General features: G+C 42.5%; 1 protein-coding gene across 1 annotated transcript in view; it reads right to left on the reverse strand.

Annotated features, from left to right (window-relative positions):
• LOC308328330 (heparan-alpha-glucosaminide N-acetyltransferase) overlaps positions 1 to 14,423 on the reverse strand; it is a gene marked incomplete at both ends in the record, with an annotated part of 47,678 nt that extends 33,255 nt beyond the window's left edge. Inside the window, 4 exons of the mRNA XM_080782101.1 lie at positions 1,351 to 1,420; positions 7,641 to 7,774; positions 11,313 to 11,419; positions 14,343 to 14,423. Of these exons, the coding sequence (XP_080638227.1) occupies positions 1,351 to 1,420; positions 7,641 to 7,774; positions 11,313 to 11,419; positions 14,343 to 14,423 (392 nt within the window). The remainder of the gene's footprint in view (positions 1 to 1,350; positions 1,421 to 7,640; positions 7,775 to 11,312; positions 11,420 to 14,342) is intronic.
• Positions 14,424 to 15,241: the final 818 nt, after the last annotated feature.

Raw genomic sequence — 15,241 nt, forward strand, 5'->3', positions numbered from 1 at the left:
TTCCAAAATGAGCCAGTATTGAATGTGTAAAATCCATGATATTTACATTGGAATGAATGAGCCTGGCTGAAAAGTGTCCAAGTGGGAGAGGCCAGGTCTTAACCCATTCTGACCTGAGATCAGATTCATACGAGGTTTCCACTGGACACACACTGGTCTGATGAACCCATTCTGACCTGAGATCAGATTCTAAAAATGTCAGTCGTTCTTCGAATTTTTCAAAAATAGCAGACCTACAAGCTCGTATCGCGCCACTCGGTGGCGCGATATGAGCTTGTAGATCTGCTATTTTTCAATAGGTAAAGCATAACATGATGCTAACACCAAAATGGGTGCCCGGTCAGAATGGGTTAAATGGTAAATGGTGCATTTATATAGCGCCTTTATCCAAGGCACTTTACATAGATTGTGCATTATACATTCACCCATTCACTCACACACACATTCATACACCGATGGCGGCGGAAACCATGCAAGGCACCGACCAGCACATCAGTGTCTCTTGCTCAAGGACACTTCGACACCAACTCTGGGGGAGCCCACAGGGTTCGAACTGGCAACCTTGCCGTTACCATGATCCAGCCACTCTACCCACTGAGCCACCGCCACCCCCTCATAATACTTACATGATCCAATGACGATGGTGGTGGGCCTTTGCAGCAAATGGTGTCGACCAGTCTGGCTGTACAGCGCCTCCTATTGACAGGAGACAATACAGTCTGACTGGATGTCTGGAGGAGAGACCACTGAGTAACAACACTATGATCATTCCACTGCTGTTTCTGTCGACTAAAACTAAGACGGAAATATTTCGTCGACTATATCTCACTTTTTTTCGCTGACGAAAACTAAATGAAAACGTAAGCTATGACGACTGAAACTAAGACTAAAAGTAATGACAATTTCGTCAACAGATAAAAGACTAAAATGTTAGGAAGGGACTATAGTGGAGAAGAGATCCAGTATAAGTCATTTTACACTTGATTTGCATGCTGAAAATAGCCGATCTACAAGCTCACAACGTGTCGCAGTTGTGCGCTTGTAGATCGGCTATTTTCAACACGTGTATTACGTGTCATTACGACGGCATCATCAATGCCCGCCAAAACACATTTTAGTCGACTATAAATCAACTGTAGATTTAGTCGTCGACTGAAATCTCATGACATTTAGTCTAAAACTAAAACATTCCGGGTGACTGAAATGTGACTGAAACTGAATGAAACAGCTTGAAAATGTTCTGCCAAAAACAGCACTGGATCATTCACACAACAACAGTGTACCAGTAGATGTATCATTCACACAACAACAGTGTACCTGTAGATATACAGTAGATTTACAGTAGTGTACCTGTAGATGCACGGAGCCACGGCAAATATCAGAGCGATAAGAGCCAGTAAAAGAGCCGCTGCCAGCAGAGCTGCACAAAACAACACAAAGAGAAAAAGGTAATGTTTACACAACGGGCATGGTGTGTGTAGTCAGACACACACACACACACACACACACACACACACACACCGTGTGTGTAGTCAGTCACACGCCATGCCCACATTGGACACAATTGAGTTTCTAGGCAGCTTTATGGGCGAAGTCAGCGTCTGTCCATGTCAGGAGCCTGATACCTCTCTATCACAATAGGATCTGACTGTGGATAAGAAGAGCACTGATAACCACTCCTGCAGTCACGAGCAACTGTCTCCTGCATTATTTTACCACTGGACCCCCCCCTGTGGTCGTCTGTCTGTTTGCCTCTGGATTCCCCCTGTGGTTGTCTGTCTGTTTGCCACTGGACCCCCCCCCCCTGTGGTCGTCTGTCTGTTTGTTTGTCTAGTCTGTCGTCCAACCAGTGTCCTATAGGGAAAGGGGCAAAGGGCATCCCTCAAGTCACAGATAGAAGAAGCCTAATTGAAAAAGAAAACTCTGGGTCCATCATCCATCACAGCCCAGTCCATCCCATACCCTGGAGGTACAGCTAATCTAACCCTGGGAGGTACAGTATAACCACAAAGCGTGGAGAAATAATAATTGTGGGATACACATGGGGATGTGGCGTATAACTATAACATATATCTGTGACGTGTAGGACTTCAGATTTCAGCCCTATCCAAGCCCCAATGCCCAGTGACTTCCATCACACACACACACACACACACACACACACACACACACACACACACACACACACTTTATTGACGCCTGCAGAGAGCCACGCTGTAAAAAGTGTAAAGCTGCACTGGAACAAGGACAGGAATACAAATGTGATGGTCGGTGGTCCGACAGACAGACAGACAGATGGTGTCATTGAGACCAAAAGGGGGGGGTTGGGTTGGCAAATATACACCAATACTTTGTTGACTGGAGGAGTCCCCCAGGGCTCTGTACCAGCCCCCCCTTCTCTTTGTTGACTGGAGGAGTCCCCCAGGGCTCTGTACCAGCCCCCCCACCCCCTCCTCTTTTCGTCCCTCTACACCACATATCTTTGCCCCCCCAGTCAAAGAGAACCTTAAATGAACCTTCATCTCCTTGCTGTTATTCTATTTTCATTTGAACCGTTATGTTTCTTGGACTGGCTATTGGTATAAGTTTTGTAATGTTGATGCTGCTTTTATACTGAACCTATGAGCTTGTATAAGATTTTGAAAAACAAATACAAATTTGAGAAAAAAATGTGGTTGAATAAAAATAAAATGAATAAACAACTACACATGCAGGAAACAAGACCATTGAAAAGATAACCAAACAAATATAATAATTAGAACGAGAATGAATGATGGCAGCATACACGTTTTTATTGTGTAACCGATAATAATAACCAGGCGTCTGAATTAAATGTCGGATGGATGGGGAAGCTGGGCTGCCGGTTTTATATTAGAATCTGTGGGATTAACCCATTTTGGGCAGGAACCCCTTTTGGTGTTAGCATTATGCTATGCTTTATAGCTATTGAAAAATAGCAGATCTACAAGCTCATTGTAGGTCTGCTATTTTTGAAAAATAGTGAAAAAATGTGGTGCAAAGCTTTGAATATATATTCTTTCAGAGCGAACGTTTTTAACTCAAATCATTGCTTCTGGGGAGGTGGTCCCTGAAACAACACATTTTCAGATGGGGGTCAGCGGCCAATTTCATATATTTTTGGGGGTCCTTGACATGAAATATTGAGAACCACTGATATAGAAACATGAGGTTTTTCAGGAAAAAAAAAGACATTTAAAAAAAGACATTTTTTAATTTCGACGTCAGGCCTAAATGGGTTAATGGGTTTCACCTGGCCTGGGTGCACGCATGTATACATTCTTCCTCCAACTCCATTTATCTCTATATCAGAACATAATAAATGGGTAGTAAGATATTTCCACAGAAGCTATTTCCCCAAAAAAGTGTTTAATAATAATAATAATTAATGGGTTTTCATAAATGACATTAATACTTCCACAATGTTTATTCAATTCAAGTCGGCGCATTCATATCAGCGCCCAAACAGCATGATATATTATTTATAACTAACTGATGATTGATTGATGAACGATGAACATAACATCATGTATGAGGAGGTACAGTACAGTACAGTACAGCACGGCATCAGCCCTCTGTCGTCAAAGCAGAGGCGACCGGGTGGCCGTACCGGACGCACAACGCACTGCGCGCTGTTTGTCTTCAGTGGAAGAACAAACAACATTAAGCTGGGGTTGAACACACACCGTGACATCCCCTTTGAACAGAGACTCAGGGCTGTATTATAATCACCTTTTGAAAAGCCAAGGCCCCTCTCTCCTATCCTCTCTCTGCTGTCCACTCATAAAAACACCATAAAGCCCTCAACGTGTGCAAGCACTACATCTCAGCCAATAGGTACACTGTCTGTTTAGTTACATCTCAGCCAATAGGTACACTCTGTCAGTTTAGTTATTGACAAGCACTATGTGTACATCTCAGCCAATAGGTACACTCTGTCAGTTTAGTTATTGACAAGCACTACGTGTACATCTCAGCCAATAGGTACACTCTGTCAGTTTAGTTGGCAATAATAGGTACACTCTGTCTATTTATTATATTGAGAACTTTCAAAAGGATCATCTTTGATGTACAATCCAACACTTGCACATGTCTGGATATGTACTAGCCTATGTTTATGCCTATATATCTATTATATCGGCTCAAATCGTGGAGATTGTGTATATTTGTGTATATGGTGTATTTTGCCCTGCTACTAAAAAGAAAAAAGTAGGACAGGTGACTTGTTGTATTTATTATAGGTATTTTAAGGTGTATTATGGATGTTGTATTTGCTGGCTCAAAATGTAACATTGATGATGTGGTATTGAAGTGTAATTTAAATTTCTGCCTCTTGGCCAGTTCCCACTTGTAAAAGAGACGCAGTCTCAATGTGATTTTACTGGTTAAATAAAGGTTAAATAAATAAAATAAAAATGTAGTTACATCTCAGCCAATAGGTACACTCTGTGTGTTTAGTTATTGACAAGCACTACGTGTACAATACATCTCAGCCAATAGGTATACAGTAACACTCTGTCCATTTAGTTATTGACAAGCAGGATACCAATTTGACCTGAAGGCTAAAACCATTACAAAAACAAGCACATTAAGTCTTAGATGAATATGCTTTTCAATAGCTGAATGAATACTTAATAGCAAGAGTCAATAGCATGGATTTCTCTGAGAGAATTAGGGCGTCCGTGGGCAGGTGACTCGTGGTTTGTGGTACCGTGCAGAATACAGTACTAACGTCTGTGGGCAGGTGACTCGTGGTTTGTGGTACCGTGCAGAATACAGTACTAACGTCTGTGGGCAGGTGACTCGTGGTTTGTGGTACCATGCAGAATACAGTACTAACGTCTGTGGGCAGGTGACTCGTGGTTTGTGGTACCATGCAGAATACAGTACTAACGTCTGTGGGCAGGTGACTCGTGGTTTGTGGTACCATGCAGAATACAGTACTAACGTCTGTGGGCAGGTGACTCGTGGTTTGTGGTACCGTGCAGAATACAGTACTAACGTCTGTGGGCAGGTGACTCGTGGTTTGTGGTACCATGCAGAATACAGTACTAACGTCTGTGGGCAGGTGACTCGTGGTTTGTGGTACCGTGCAGAATACAGTACTAACGTCTGTGGGCAGGTGACTCGTGGTTTGTGGTACCGTGCAGAATACAGTACTAACGTGATTAGAGGCCAGGGTGGATCTGTGATAACCAACAGGGAGGAGCCTAGGCAGAGATACCTCCTTCAGGCTGAATGACCTCATCAACCCTGCACGGCCAATCGTTTCAGAGAGAGAGAGAGATACTCTGAAGTACAGTGTTGTTTTTGGCAGCACATTTCTATTTTAGTTTTAGTCGTTGTCGTTGTCGAATAGTTTTCACTTGGTTTTAGTCAAATTTTAGTCACCTGGAATGTTTAGTGTTTAGTCTAGTTTTAGTCGACTAAAATCTACAGTTCATTTAGTCGACTAAAATGTGTTTTGACAGGCCTTGATGTTGTTGTATAATGACATATTTTATACTTTGGTTGCATGCTGAAAATAGCAGATCTACAATCTCACAACGCGTCGCAGCGCGCGACGTGTTGTGAGTTTATAGATCTTCTATTTTCAGCATGCAACCCAGCATAAAACTGGATCTCTTGTCCACTAGTCCCTTGACTCCCTTCTCTAACATTTTAGTCTAGTTTTTATTTGTTGACGAAATTGTCAGTATATTTAGTCTTAGTTTTAGTCATCATAGATTCGTTTTGATATAGTTTTATAGTCAGTGAAAACACTATACTGTAAGTAAAACTTTTAAATTCCCTACAGGAGAGGAGGAGGGCGAGGCGGACATGTCCTCTTCTCCTGAGCTGCTGACCAGAGCGTTACTTAAGCAGAGCCAGTCCTGTGGGACGGTGTTGTAATCACCGGTCTACTCTGTGCAGGAGGCTAATGGAAACGCATCATACGGTGGTGGGGGGGAGGTGGGGAGGGGGGGGGGTGCAGTCATACTGACCATACTGTATATCTGCCAGATAATGGCTACTTGGCCTTAACCCATTTAGACCCGAGGACGATTCTACAAATGCCTTCTAAATCCTGACAGTTTTCTGGAAAAAAAGCCCTCATGTTTCTATAATGTCAGTCGTTCTCAAACATTTTCATGTCAAGGACGGACCCCAAAAAATTGTATGTATTTGGCCGCCGACCCCCATCTGAAAATATGTTGTTCCAGGGACCCCCACCCCCCCCCCCCAGAAGCAAAGATTTGAGTTAAAAACGTTCACTCTGAAAGAATATAATTATATTCAAAACATTTGGGCCACATTTTCACGATTTTTCAACAACAAAAAAAAAGCAGACCTACAAGCTCGTAGCACGGCACTCGGTGCCACGCTATGAGCTTGTAGATCTGCTTTAGATAGCTAAAGTGTAACATAATGCTTTAAAACACCAAACGGGGGGGGGGGGGGGGGGGGTTCTCCCGCCCAGAACGGGTTAAAAGTCTGATCTACAACATAATCTGCAATATTGTTAAGTAGAGTGTAGTCAGTGTACATTATGGAAAGAGACGCTTTCAAAATCCCATTATGCCCTAATCCTTCCAACGCTCCCTAATGTATTACCCACAATCCTCCACGCCGTTGGAGAGAGAGGAGAGGAGCCGATCGGACCGCCAAAACAAACAGAACAAAACCTTTTTTCTTTTATCCTCCTTTTCAAGAGAAAGCCCGACGGTCTCGTCTGATCGATACACATCATGTCCCTCGAGACGCACAGAGAATTACTTCTCAACGGGATCGCAACAACAACAACTCTCAAAGCCGCGACGGTCTTCCTCCTTTTGCTGACTCGATTAATCCATTTTGCGCGGGAACCTCTTTTTGGTGTTAGCATCATCATGTCGTGCTTTAGCTATTTTTTTGAAAAATCGAAGAGCGACTGACATAGAAGACATTTTTTTAGAATCTGATCTCAGGTCAGAATGGAAAACTGTCAGGATGTATAGAAGACATTTTTAGAATCTGATCTCAGGTCAGAATGGAAAACTGTCAGGATGTATAGAAGACATTTTTTTAATCTGATCTCAGGTCAGAATGGAAAACTGTCAGGATGTATAGAAGACATTTTTAGAATCTGATCTCAGGTCAGAATGGGTTAAAACCAGCGTGGATCAAAGTCTTATAGGCTCTCTGGCTAGATCACAAGTACATTAGTTCCACTTACTTTCGTGGCCCCACCGAGCACTTGAAAACACTCGTGTAGAATCGGCCAGTTGGCGTAAGCAATATTAACCCATTCTGACCTGAGATCAGATTCTAAAAATGTCTTCTATACATCCTGACAGTTCTCCATTCTGACCTGAGATCAGATTAAAAAAAAATTTCTTCTATATATGTCAGTCGCTCTTCGATTTTTCAAAAAATAGCAGACCTACAAGCTCGTAGCGCGCCACTCGGTGGCGCGCTATGAGCTTGTAGATCTGCTATTTTTCAATAGCTAAAGCATAACATAATGCTAACACCAAAAGGGGTTCCCACCCAAAATGGGTTAAACAATGGTTGGGAGTGCTATCCCAATGATTAATGACTCGCTGCGGGAACAATTAATTTCCATCATCAGGACATTAATGTGTTCCGTGCAGTGCACTTACGGAGGTATGCGTTTCTGGGACTTTTCTCCACATGATGAGTGCAGGTAGTTGGACCGTTGTTGGGCGGCTCCGATTCTGATGGAGGCCGGATCCAGACAGAGTAATGGCCGCCTTCTTCATACCTCTGACTCCACCTGGATCCAAATAAACAAGGAAAAATCGGGACGTCAAACTCAAATACACAAGTCGAGGGCCGGACTAGGTTTCTTTTTTTTTAAAGAATTTTTATCCCACGATTTTGTAACCCATTTTTTCACCCAGTGTCAATTATCTAATGTAATCCTGGGCGCTACACTTCCTCTGCCAACCTGGGGGGGCAGCGGACTGTCCTCATGCTTCCTTCTGTGCATGAGGAGTCCAAGCTGCTTCTTTTCACCTGACAGGGGAGAGTTTCCCTGGTTGGACGTAGCGCGTGGAAGGAACACGTTATTCCAACCAGTTCCTTTCCCCTCTATCGGGCGCCCCGGCTGGCCAGGGGGAGGTCATTTAGAGACCAGGATTACTGCATGTTTTTGTGAGGGTACCTACCCTAGGGGACACGGGGAGAACATGCAAACTCCACACAGAAACTATGTTTCAACACACAGGCCATTTTTGGGGAGAGGGGTATATAGCTGAAAGTTGACCACAAGTGATATACTTTCACTGCTGCTGATCAATATAGTGAAGAGGAGACGCATGCTTGCGCTTATTGCGGGCCCTCGATACGCACTCGCAGTGCATTGTGGGACTTGTAGTATTATGGTGGTCCGTGCAATATATACCAGAGGGCCAGTTCTAATACTAATTATTAAATATCATCCCGCGGGCCAAAGATAATTCCTTCACTCCCAGGCCTTGAGTTTGACATATATACCCATTTAGACTCGAGGGCGATTCAACAAAATGTCTTCCAAAACAAGTTTTCTGAAAAACCCAGTTTCAGTTTCATGTCAAGGACCACCCAAAAACTATATGGAATTGGCTGCCGACCCCCCCCCCCCCCCCCATCTGAAAATATGTTGTTCCAGGGGGACCCCCCCCCCCCCCCCCCCCCCCACACACACACACACACACACGTTCGCTCTGAAAGAATATTATATTCAAAGATTTGCGCCGCATTTTCAAGATTTTTCAAAAATAGCAGATCTGCTATTTTTCAATAGCTAAAGTACAGTATAACACAATGCTTAATAAAAACACCTAAAGGGGTTCCCGACCCGTACTGGATGGGCTTCATTCTCTTTTTATTTTTTGTAATTATGTATGCATGTACGTATTTTTGTGTATATAGATATATTTATATTAAAAGAAAATCCTCCAGACTGTTTTTCCGACTATCCTGGGATTGTGGGTGGGGGGGGGGGGGGGGGGGGGGAGGGGGGGATAGGATAGGGGATTGAGTTTTATTTTTTTATATTTTATGTCTGTTTAATATACCGGCTCATGCAGGGCTTCTGTTACAAAAACCTGAATAAAAAGATTTTGAAAAGAAAGAACAGTATAGCCTACAACACATGCTGACCGCAAAACGCATGCAAAACTAGGCTCTGTTTGTTTTCATTTGATCAGATTCTCTGAAAGGATTTCCCCCTAAGAGCATGCATTTCACATTGTATTCTTCATTCACCGCCAGGCCGCTGAACTGCATCAGACGGTCTGAGGACTGTTGACTGCAGCAAGATTTGTGAGTTGCTGTGATAGGAGAAGGATATCAAATGGAACACAACCACCCTAAAGACTAATCATTGTGTATATTTCCTGCACTATACCTGCATCGAGTGATCTTGGTACATAGAAGTTGATCTATTGAAAATTCTGACCTTCAAATGTACATACTTTTTGTTTTGATTGTATTGTTGTATTGTGCTTTCTGCTTTGGCAATGTAAACGTATGTTTTCTCATGCCAATAAAGCCCTTTGAATTGAATTGAATTGACTGTTTTCCTCTTGACCTTACTGTAAAAGGGTCTCCTTATTGTAAAAGGGTCTCCTTACTCCACTTTCCGCTTCACAGTAAAAGATGCAGCTCAGGAGGGACACCTAGTGTCTATAGATGAGAAGTGCACCCCACCCGTCCACACAGCTCTGGTTTCAGATCCCCCCCAAAAACGTGCCATTACAAGGTGTTATTGATCTTCTGTGGGATGACATATTAGCTATCACTTGGAGTGTTTTTTTTCTTTTTTAAAGGGGGAAAGGAAATCAATAGTAGCACAGTCTGGTTAGGGACCTCAGCATTGATCTATAGAGGAAGTCCAAGACTATAGACCGCTCAGAAGACAGAACTACCAACAGCCGGGCCGTGTCGTGTTATAGAACTCCATCCCTGACAGCATGTTTAACCCATTTAGACCCGAGGACGGTTCTGTCAGTTTTCTGTCAGTGGTTCTCAAACAAGGATCCCCCAAAAATATATATATAATTGGCCGACGACCGCCCATCTGTAAATATGTAGTTCAAAAAATAGCAGATCTACAAGTGTAACATAATGCTTAATGCTTGTTTTGAAACTCGTTAATTTTGGAACTTTTGTTACTCTTCAAATTAGAGTATGTAAAAATTGTCTTTTGCTTAGATTTGTCTTAGTTCTTTTTAAACCTATGTTTGCCTGGATTTCTTTGCTTTTTTTTTCAATTTATCTGATGAATTTAGCTTAGTCAAACCAATGTGTTACTACTTTCTATTTTATCTTTGAAAACAAAGTAGTTACTTTTTTTTCAAAAAGGGTAGGCAAAATAAGCCTGGGCTTCAGCCTACACCTTTTCGGTGCCACTGTGTATAAGTGGACTCTAATGTATGTATGTATTCTTTGCTTTTTCAAATGGACCGAAATAAAGATTCACTACTTAAAACACCAACAGGCGTTCCCGTCCAGAATGGGTTAAGGTTAAGGGGTGACCCCCAAACACAAAGCACTAGCCCTGGCGTCTTATAATATGTCGCGACCGTTTATAAATATGGCTATACCGTCGCTTCCAGTTCAACGTCCCCTACACGATGATTGCAACGGACATGTGGGTTTTATAGAGCCTTAATGAGTCTTTTCATCAATATCGGAACGTCAGCTCTTATTAACCCCAAAAAGCCCCCGCCCCGTAATCAATACCCAGCGACGTAGTTCAAACAAGGGCATCACTCAGGTCCAGAAAGCAGGTCAGGGGATTACTCCCCCAAAGCCCTGTAAATAAGCCCACGGACTGCTGAGGCAATCATCAGATGCCACTAAACACCCCGTATTTTGTCTAGTGACAAGAGCTCTTACAGACTAGTGGCTGCCATACGCCGCATAACGACAGACAGAGGAAACACAGGGGAAATATATGGTATATGACCAGATCAGCAGTTTCTCACAGAATCATCGTTCTTGCAATTCAAACGGTTTTAGGGAGGGATTATGTAGTGTTTCATTGATTGATTGAAATATGTATTAACAGTTTGCAGAATTACAGTACATTTCAAGCACAGACTCAATACAAAGACTGTTAGCTGTGAGTGGACGACCCGATAAAGCATTACACTTGTTTACAAGAGGGTCCACCTTGTTCAATTAATCAAAACATTTATTCTAGACGTACAAATAGACACTTCTATTATATAGCCAAAGAACAGAACAGGAATTCATCATAAAGGAGGTGTAAAAATGGAAAAGAAACACATATACAGTGAGATCTTCAATCTTCATTCTCTTACCTGCAAAGTGTTGAATTCCTGAGTTGGGATGTCACTTGAAGGGTCAGCGTAAACTTAGTGCTGACCACAGCAGAAGCGTTGTTCCTGACCAAGGGTTGGAATAGACACTGCGTGGGACAGAGGAGGGACGCTGCATTAGTACTAGTGCACCATATATAGAAACCAAGGTTTGCCATTTATTTGCCCTCGACATACACGAATGGCTAAAGTATAAATGATGTAACCAATTTACCAAGTTCATTCAACAGCATGGCCGTTTCCCTACACCAAAGTGTGATGCCACTACACCGCTGTATGTGTTTCTTTTCCCTTTTTACCTCCTTTATGATGAATTCCTGTTCTGTTCTTTGACTATATAGAAGTGTCCATTTGTACGTCTCTAAATGTTTTGATGAATTGAACAAGGTGGACCCTCTTGTAAACAAGTGTAATGCTTTATTGGGTCGTCCACTCACAGTTAACAGTCTTTGTATTGAGTTGTGCTTGAAATGTACTGTAACTCTGCAAACGGTTAATAAATATTTCAATCAATCAATCAATGCAGGAACAAAATGGCTGCCGTGTGAATATATGATCAGTGGCTGATTATACCAGTTTTAAACTCATTTTTATTCTTTGGCCTTTAAACCCCGATTGTTTTGTATGTATTTGTTTTTGTATGTTTCTCATTGTGTTTCATTGTGTTTTTATTTATCGTTATGCCTACTGTACGGCACTTTGGTCAACTGTGTCGTTTCTAAATGTGCTTTATAAATACAGTTGGATTGGATTGGATACAGTAGGTTGAATGTACAGTAGGCTGAATGCAGGCCCCATAAAGTATGTAGAGTGTAATGTAGTGCAATGTTCAGAGGATTTCTGGTGCTATCAGTTTGCACTCCAAGTGAGGTCATGTTGTCTCTGTTGCTAATTGCAAAACTCTTTAAGTGGTCAATATAGCTCTGCACCTGTGTGTGCACGAGGTATATTCACCTGTGTGTGCACGAGGTATATTCACCTGTGTGTGCACGAGGTATATTCACCTGTGTGTGCACGAGGTATATTCACCTGTGTGTGCACGAGGTATATTCACCTGTGTGTGCACGAGGTATATTCACCTGTGTGTGCACGAGGTATATTCACCTGTGTGTGCACGAGGTATATTCACCTGTGTGTGCACGAGGTATATTCACCTGTGTGTGCACGAGGTATATTCACCTGTGTGTGCACGAGGTATATTCACCTGTGTGTGCACGAGGTATATTCACCTGTGTGTGCACGAGGTATATTCATAAATAAAATGATTAAAATCACACCCAGGTGAAGTGAGGGGAGCGCTCTTATCACCATACATCATCTCAATCCGGCCAATGAGAATTTGCGTCCTCACCTTTGTCTTCAATGTTTGTGTTTGCACAAACACTCAAAACTGGCCATTCATTTGATTGATTGATTGAAGTATGTATTAACAGTTTGCAGAATGGGTTCATTTCACATGAAAGCACAATTCAATACAAAGATTTTTACAGTGGACGACACACTGATAAAGCATTACACTTGTTTACAACAGGGTCCACCATTATCAATTCATCAGAATATTTAGAAACGTACAAATATACACTCATGTAAGGAGGTAAAAAGGGAAAAGAAACATAATACAGTAAGGGGGATTCAGATTTCACGGGGGTCGGGGGCAGTTTCGAATTGCAGCCGTCTGTGGGTGCCCTTTGAGAGCGGTTTTGAAGGAGTCAAGGGATTCGCATGTCTTAATGGCTGTTGGTGGGGCGTTCCACATTTTGGTGGCATGATAGGAGCACAATTAATTGAGTCCCTTGTTTGTGCCGAATCTGGGTTGCGCACGGTTTGATGAACTCCCTCTGGTGTTGTGGGTGTGAACTTCGTTGACATTAAGGAATCGTCAATGGCCTTCAATGTTTGTGTTTACAGCACAAACACTCAAAACTGGCCCTTCATTGTCAATGGCATTCAATGTTTGAGTTTGCAGCACAAACACTCAAAACTGGCCCTTCATTGTCAATGGCATTCAATGTTCGTGTTTGCACAAACACTCAAAACTGGACATAGGAGGGGCTACAATTTGGACAGAAAGACAGATTGAGATTGGATAGATAATGTTCTGCTGTGTTCTGTACCTTGTAGCAGTAATCAGAGGTGTATAGGAGACATGGACCTCCTCAGTCTAGATAAGGTTCTGCTGGGTTCTGTACCTTGTAGCAGTAATCAGAGGTGTATAGGAGACATGGACCTCCTCAGTCTAGATAAGGTTCTGCTGGGTTCTGTACCTTGTAGCAGTAATCAGAGGTGTATAGGAGACATGGACCTCCTCAGTCTAGATAAGGTTCTGCTGGGTTCTGTACCTTGTAGCAGTAATCAGAGGTGTATAGGAGACATGGACCTCCTCAGTCTAGATAAGGTTCTGCTGGGTTCTGTACCTTGTAGCAGTAATCAGAGGTGTATAGGAGACATGGACCTCCTCAGTCTAGATAAGGTTCTGCTGGGTTCTGTACCTTGTAGCAGTAATCAGAGGTGTATAGGAGACATGGACCTCCTCAGTCTAGATAAGGTTCTGCTGGGTTCTGTACCTTGTAGCAGTAATCAGAGGTGTATAGGAGACATGGACCTCCTCAGTCTAGATAAGGTTCTGCTGGGTTCTGTACCTTGTAGCAGTAATCAGAGGTGTATAGGAGACATGGACCTCCTCAGTCTAGATAAGGTTCTGCTGGGTTCTGTACCTTGTAGCAGTAATCAGAGGTGTATAGGAGACATGGACCTCCTCAGTCTAGATAAGGTTCTGCTGGGTTCTGTACCTTGTAGCAGTAATCAGAGGTGTATAGGAGACATGGACCTCCTCAGTCTAGATAAGGTTCTGCTGGGTTCTGTACCTTGTAGCAGTAATCAGAGGTGTAGGAGACATGGACCTCCTCAGTCTAGATAAGGTTCTGCTGGGTTCTGTACCTTGTAGCAGTAATCAGAGGTGTATAGGAGACATGGACCTCCTCAGTCTAGATAAGGTTCTGCTGGGTTCTGTACCTTGTAGCAGTAATCAGAGGTGTAGGAGACATGGACCTCCTCAGTCTGTTGGTTATGGAAGGTTAACAGGGCCTGGTCCATTTTCAAAACCCGGCCTGCACAGAGTCATCACAGTGGATATGTTTTATCAATATATCATCAAACTCAGATAACAAAAAGACACAGGCAATGGACTATAATAATTACTGATTAAGGTATTTGAACAGTACACCTCTCGACAGATTTGCACTAGAAGAGAAACCTCAATTTGGAAGACAAAGAAACTGCAAAAAAATACATTATTCGTTAAAGTATAGTATTTCCCTTCAAATTAAAAGTACATGCTTCCTCGAAGGACCGTTTTGTGAAGTCATCAGTGGGAAATGTCATTGTTCATTTAGTTGATGTGATGGTGATTATAGGAATGGAACAAAATGCTCTTCCACAATAGAACGCTGAAGCCAACATATCAATATTAAAAACATTATACCCTCAGCAATCCCATTAGCTCAGCCTAGTGTACGCCATACGTTGGCAACTGGCGGCCCGGGGGCCACATGCGGCCCCCCCACCTTCACTTAATGAGGCCCGCAGGTTAATATCAGAATACTGATATATTATTGATTTGCAAACATCAATTACTTCAGTCTAAATTAGTAGCTTAATGAGTCCAATGCATTCGTATTTAGTTCATAAAGTTAACATAACTTGAAATTAAAAAATATATACATACTTTTCAGGATTCCAAATAAAAAAAAATAGCAAAAAAAATCAGGATTTCAATACAAATAATAGCAAAAATAGCCGATCTACAAGCTCAAAACGTGCCGCGATGCGACGCGTTTTTAGCTTGTAGATAGGCTATTTTTGCTATGACAGTAATATGCAACGTGGCCCCTCTGGAGTGAGTGTGGAAATAC

Source organism: Protomyctophum bolini (assembly GCF_963924005.1).
Source record: "Protomyctophum bolini genome assembly, chromosome: 14".
In the NCBI taxonomy this organism is placed as follows: Eukaryota; Metazoa; Chordata; class Actinopteri; order Myctophiformes; family Myctophidae; genus Protomyctophum; species Protomyctophum bolini.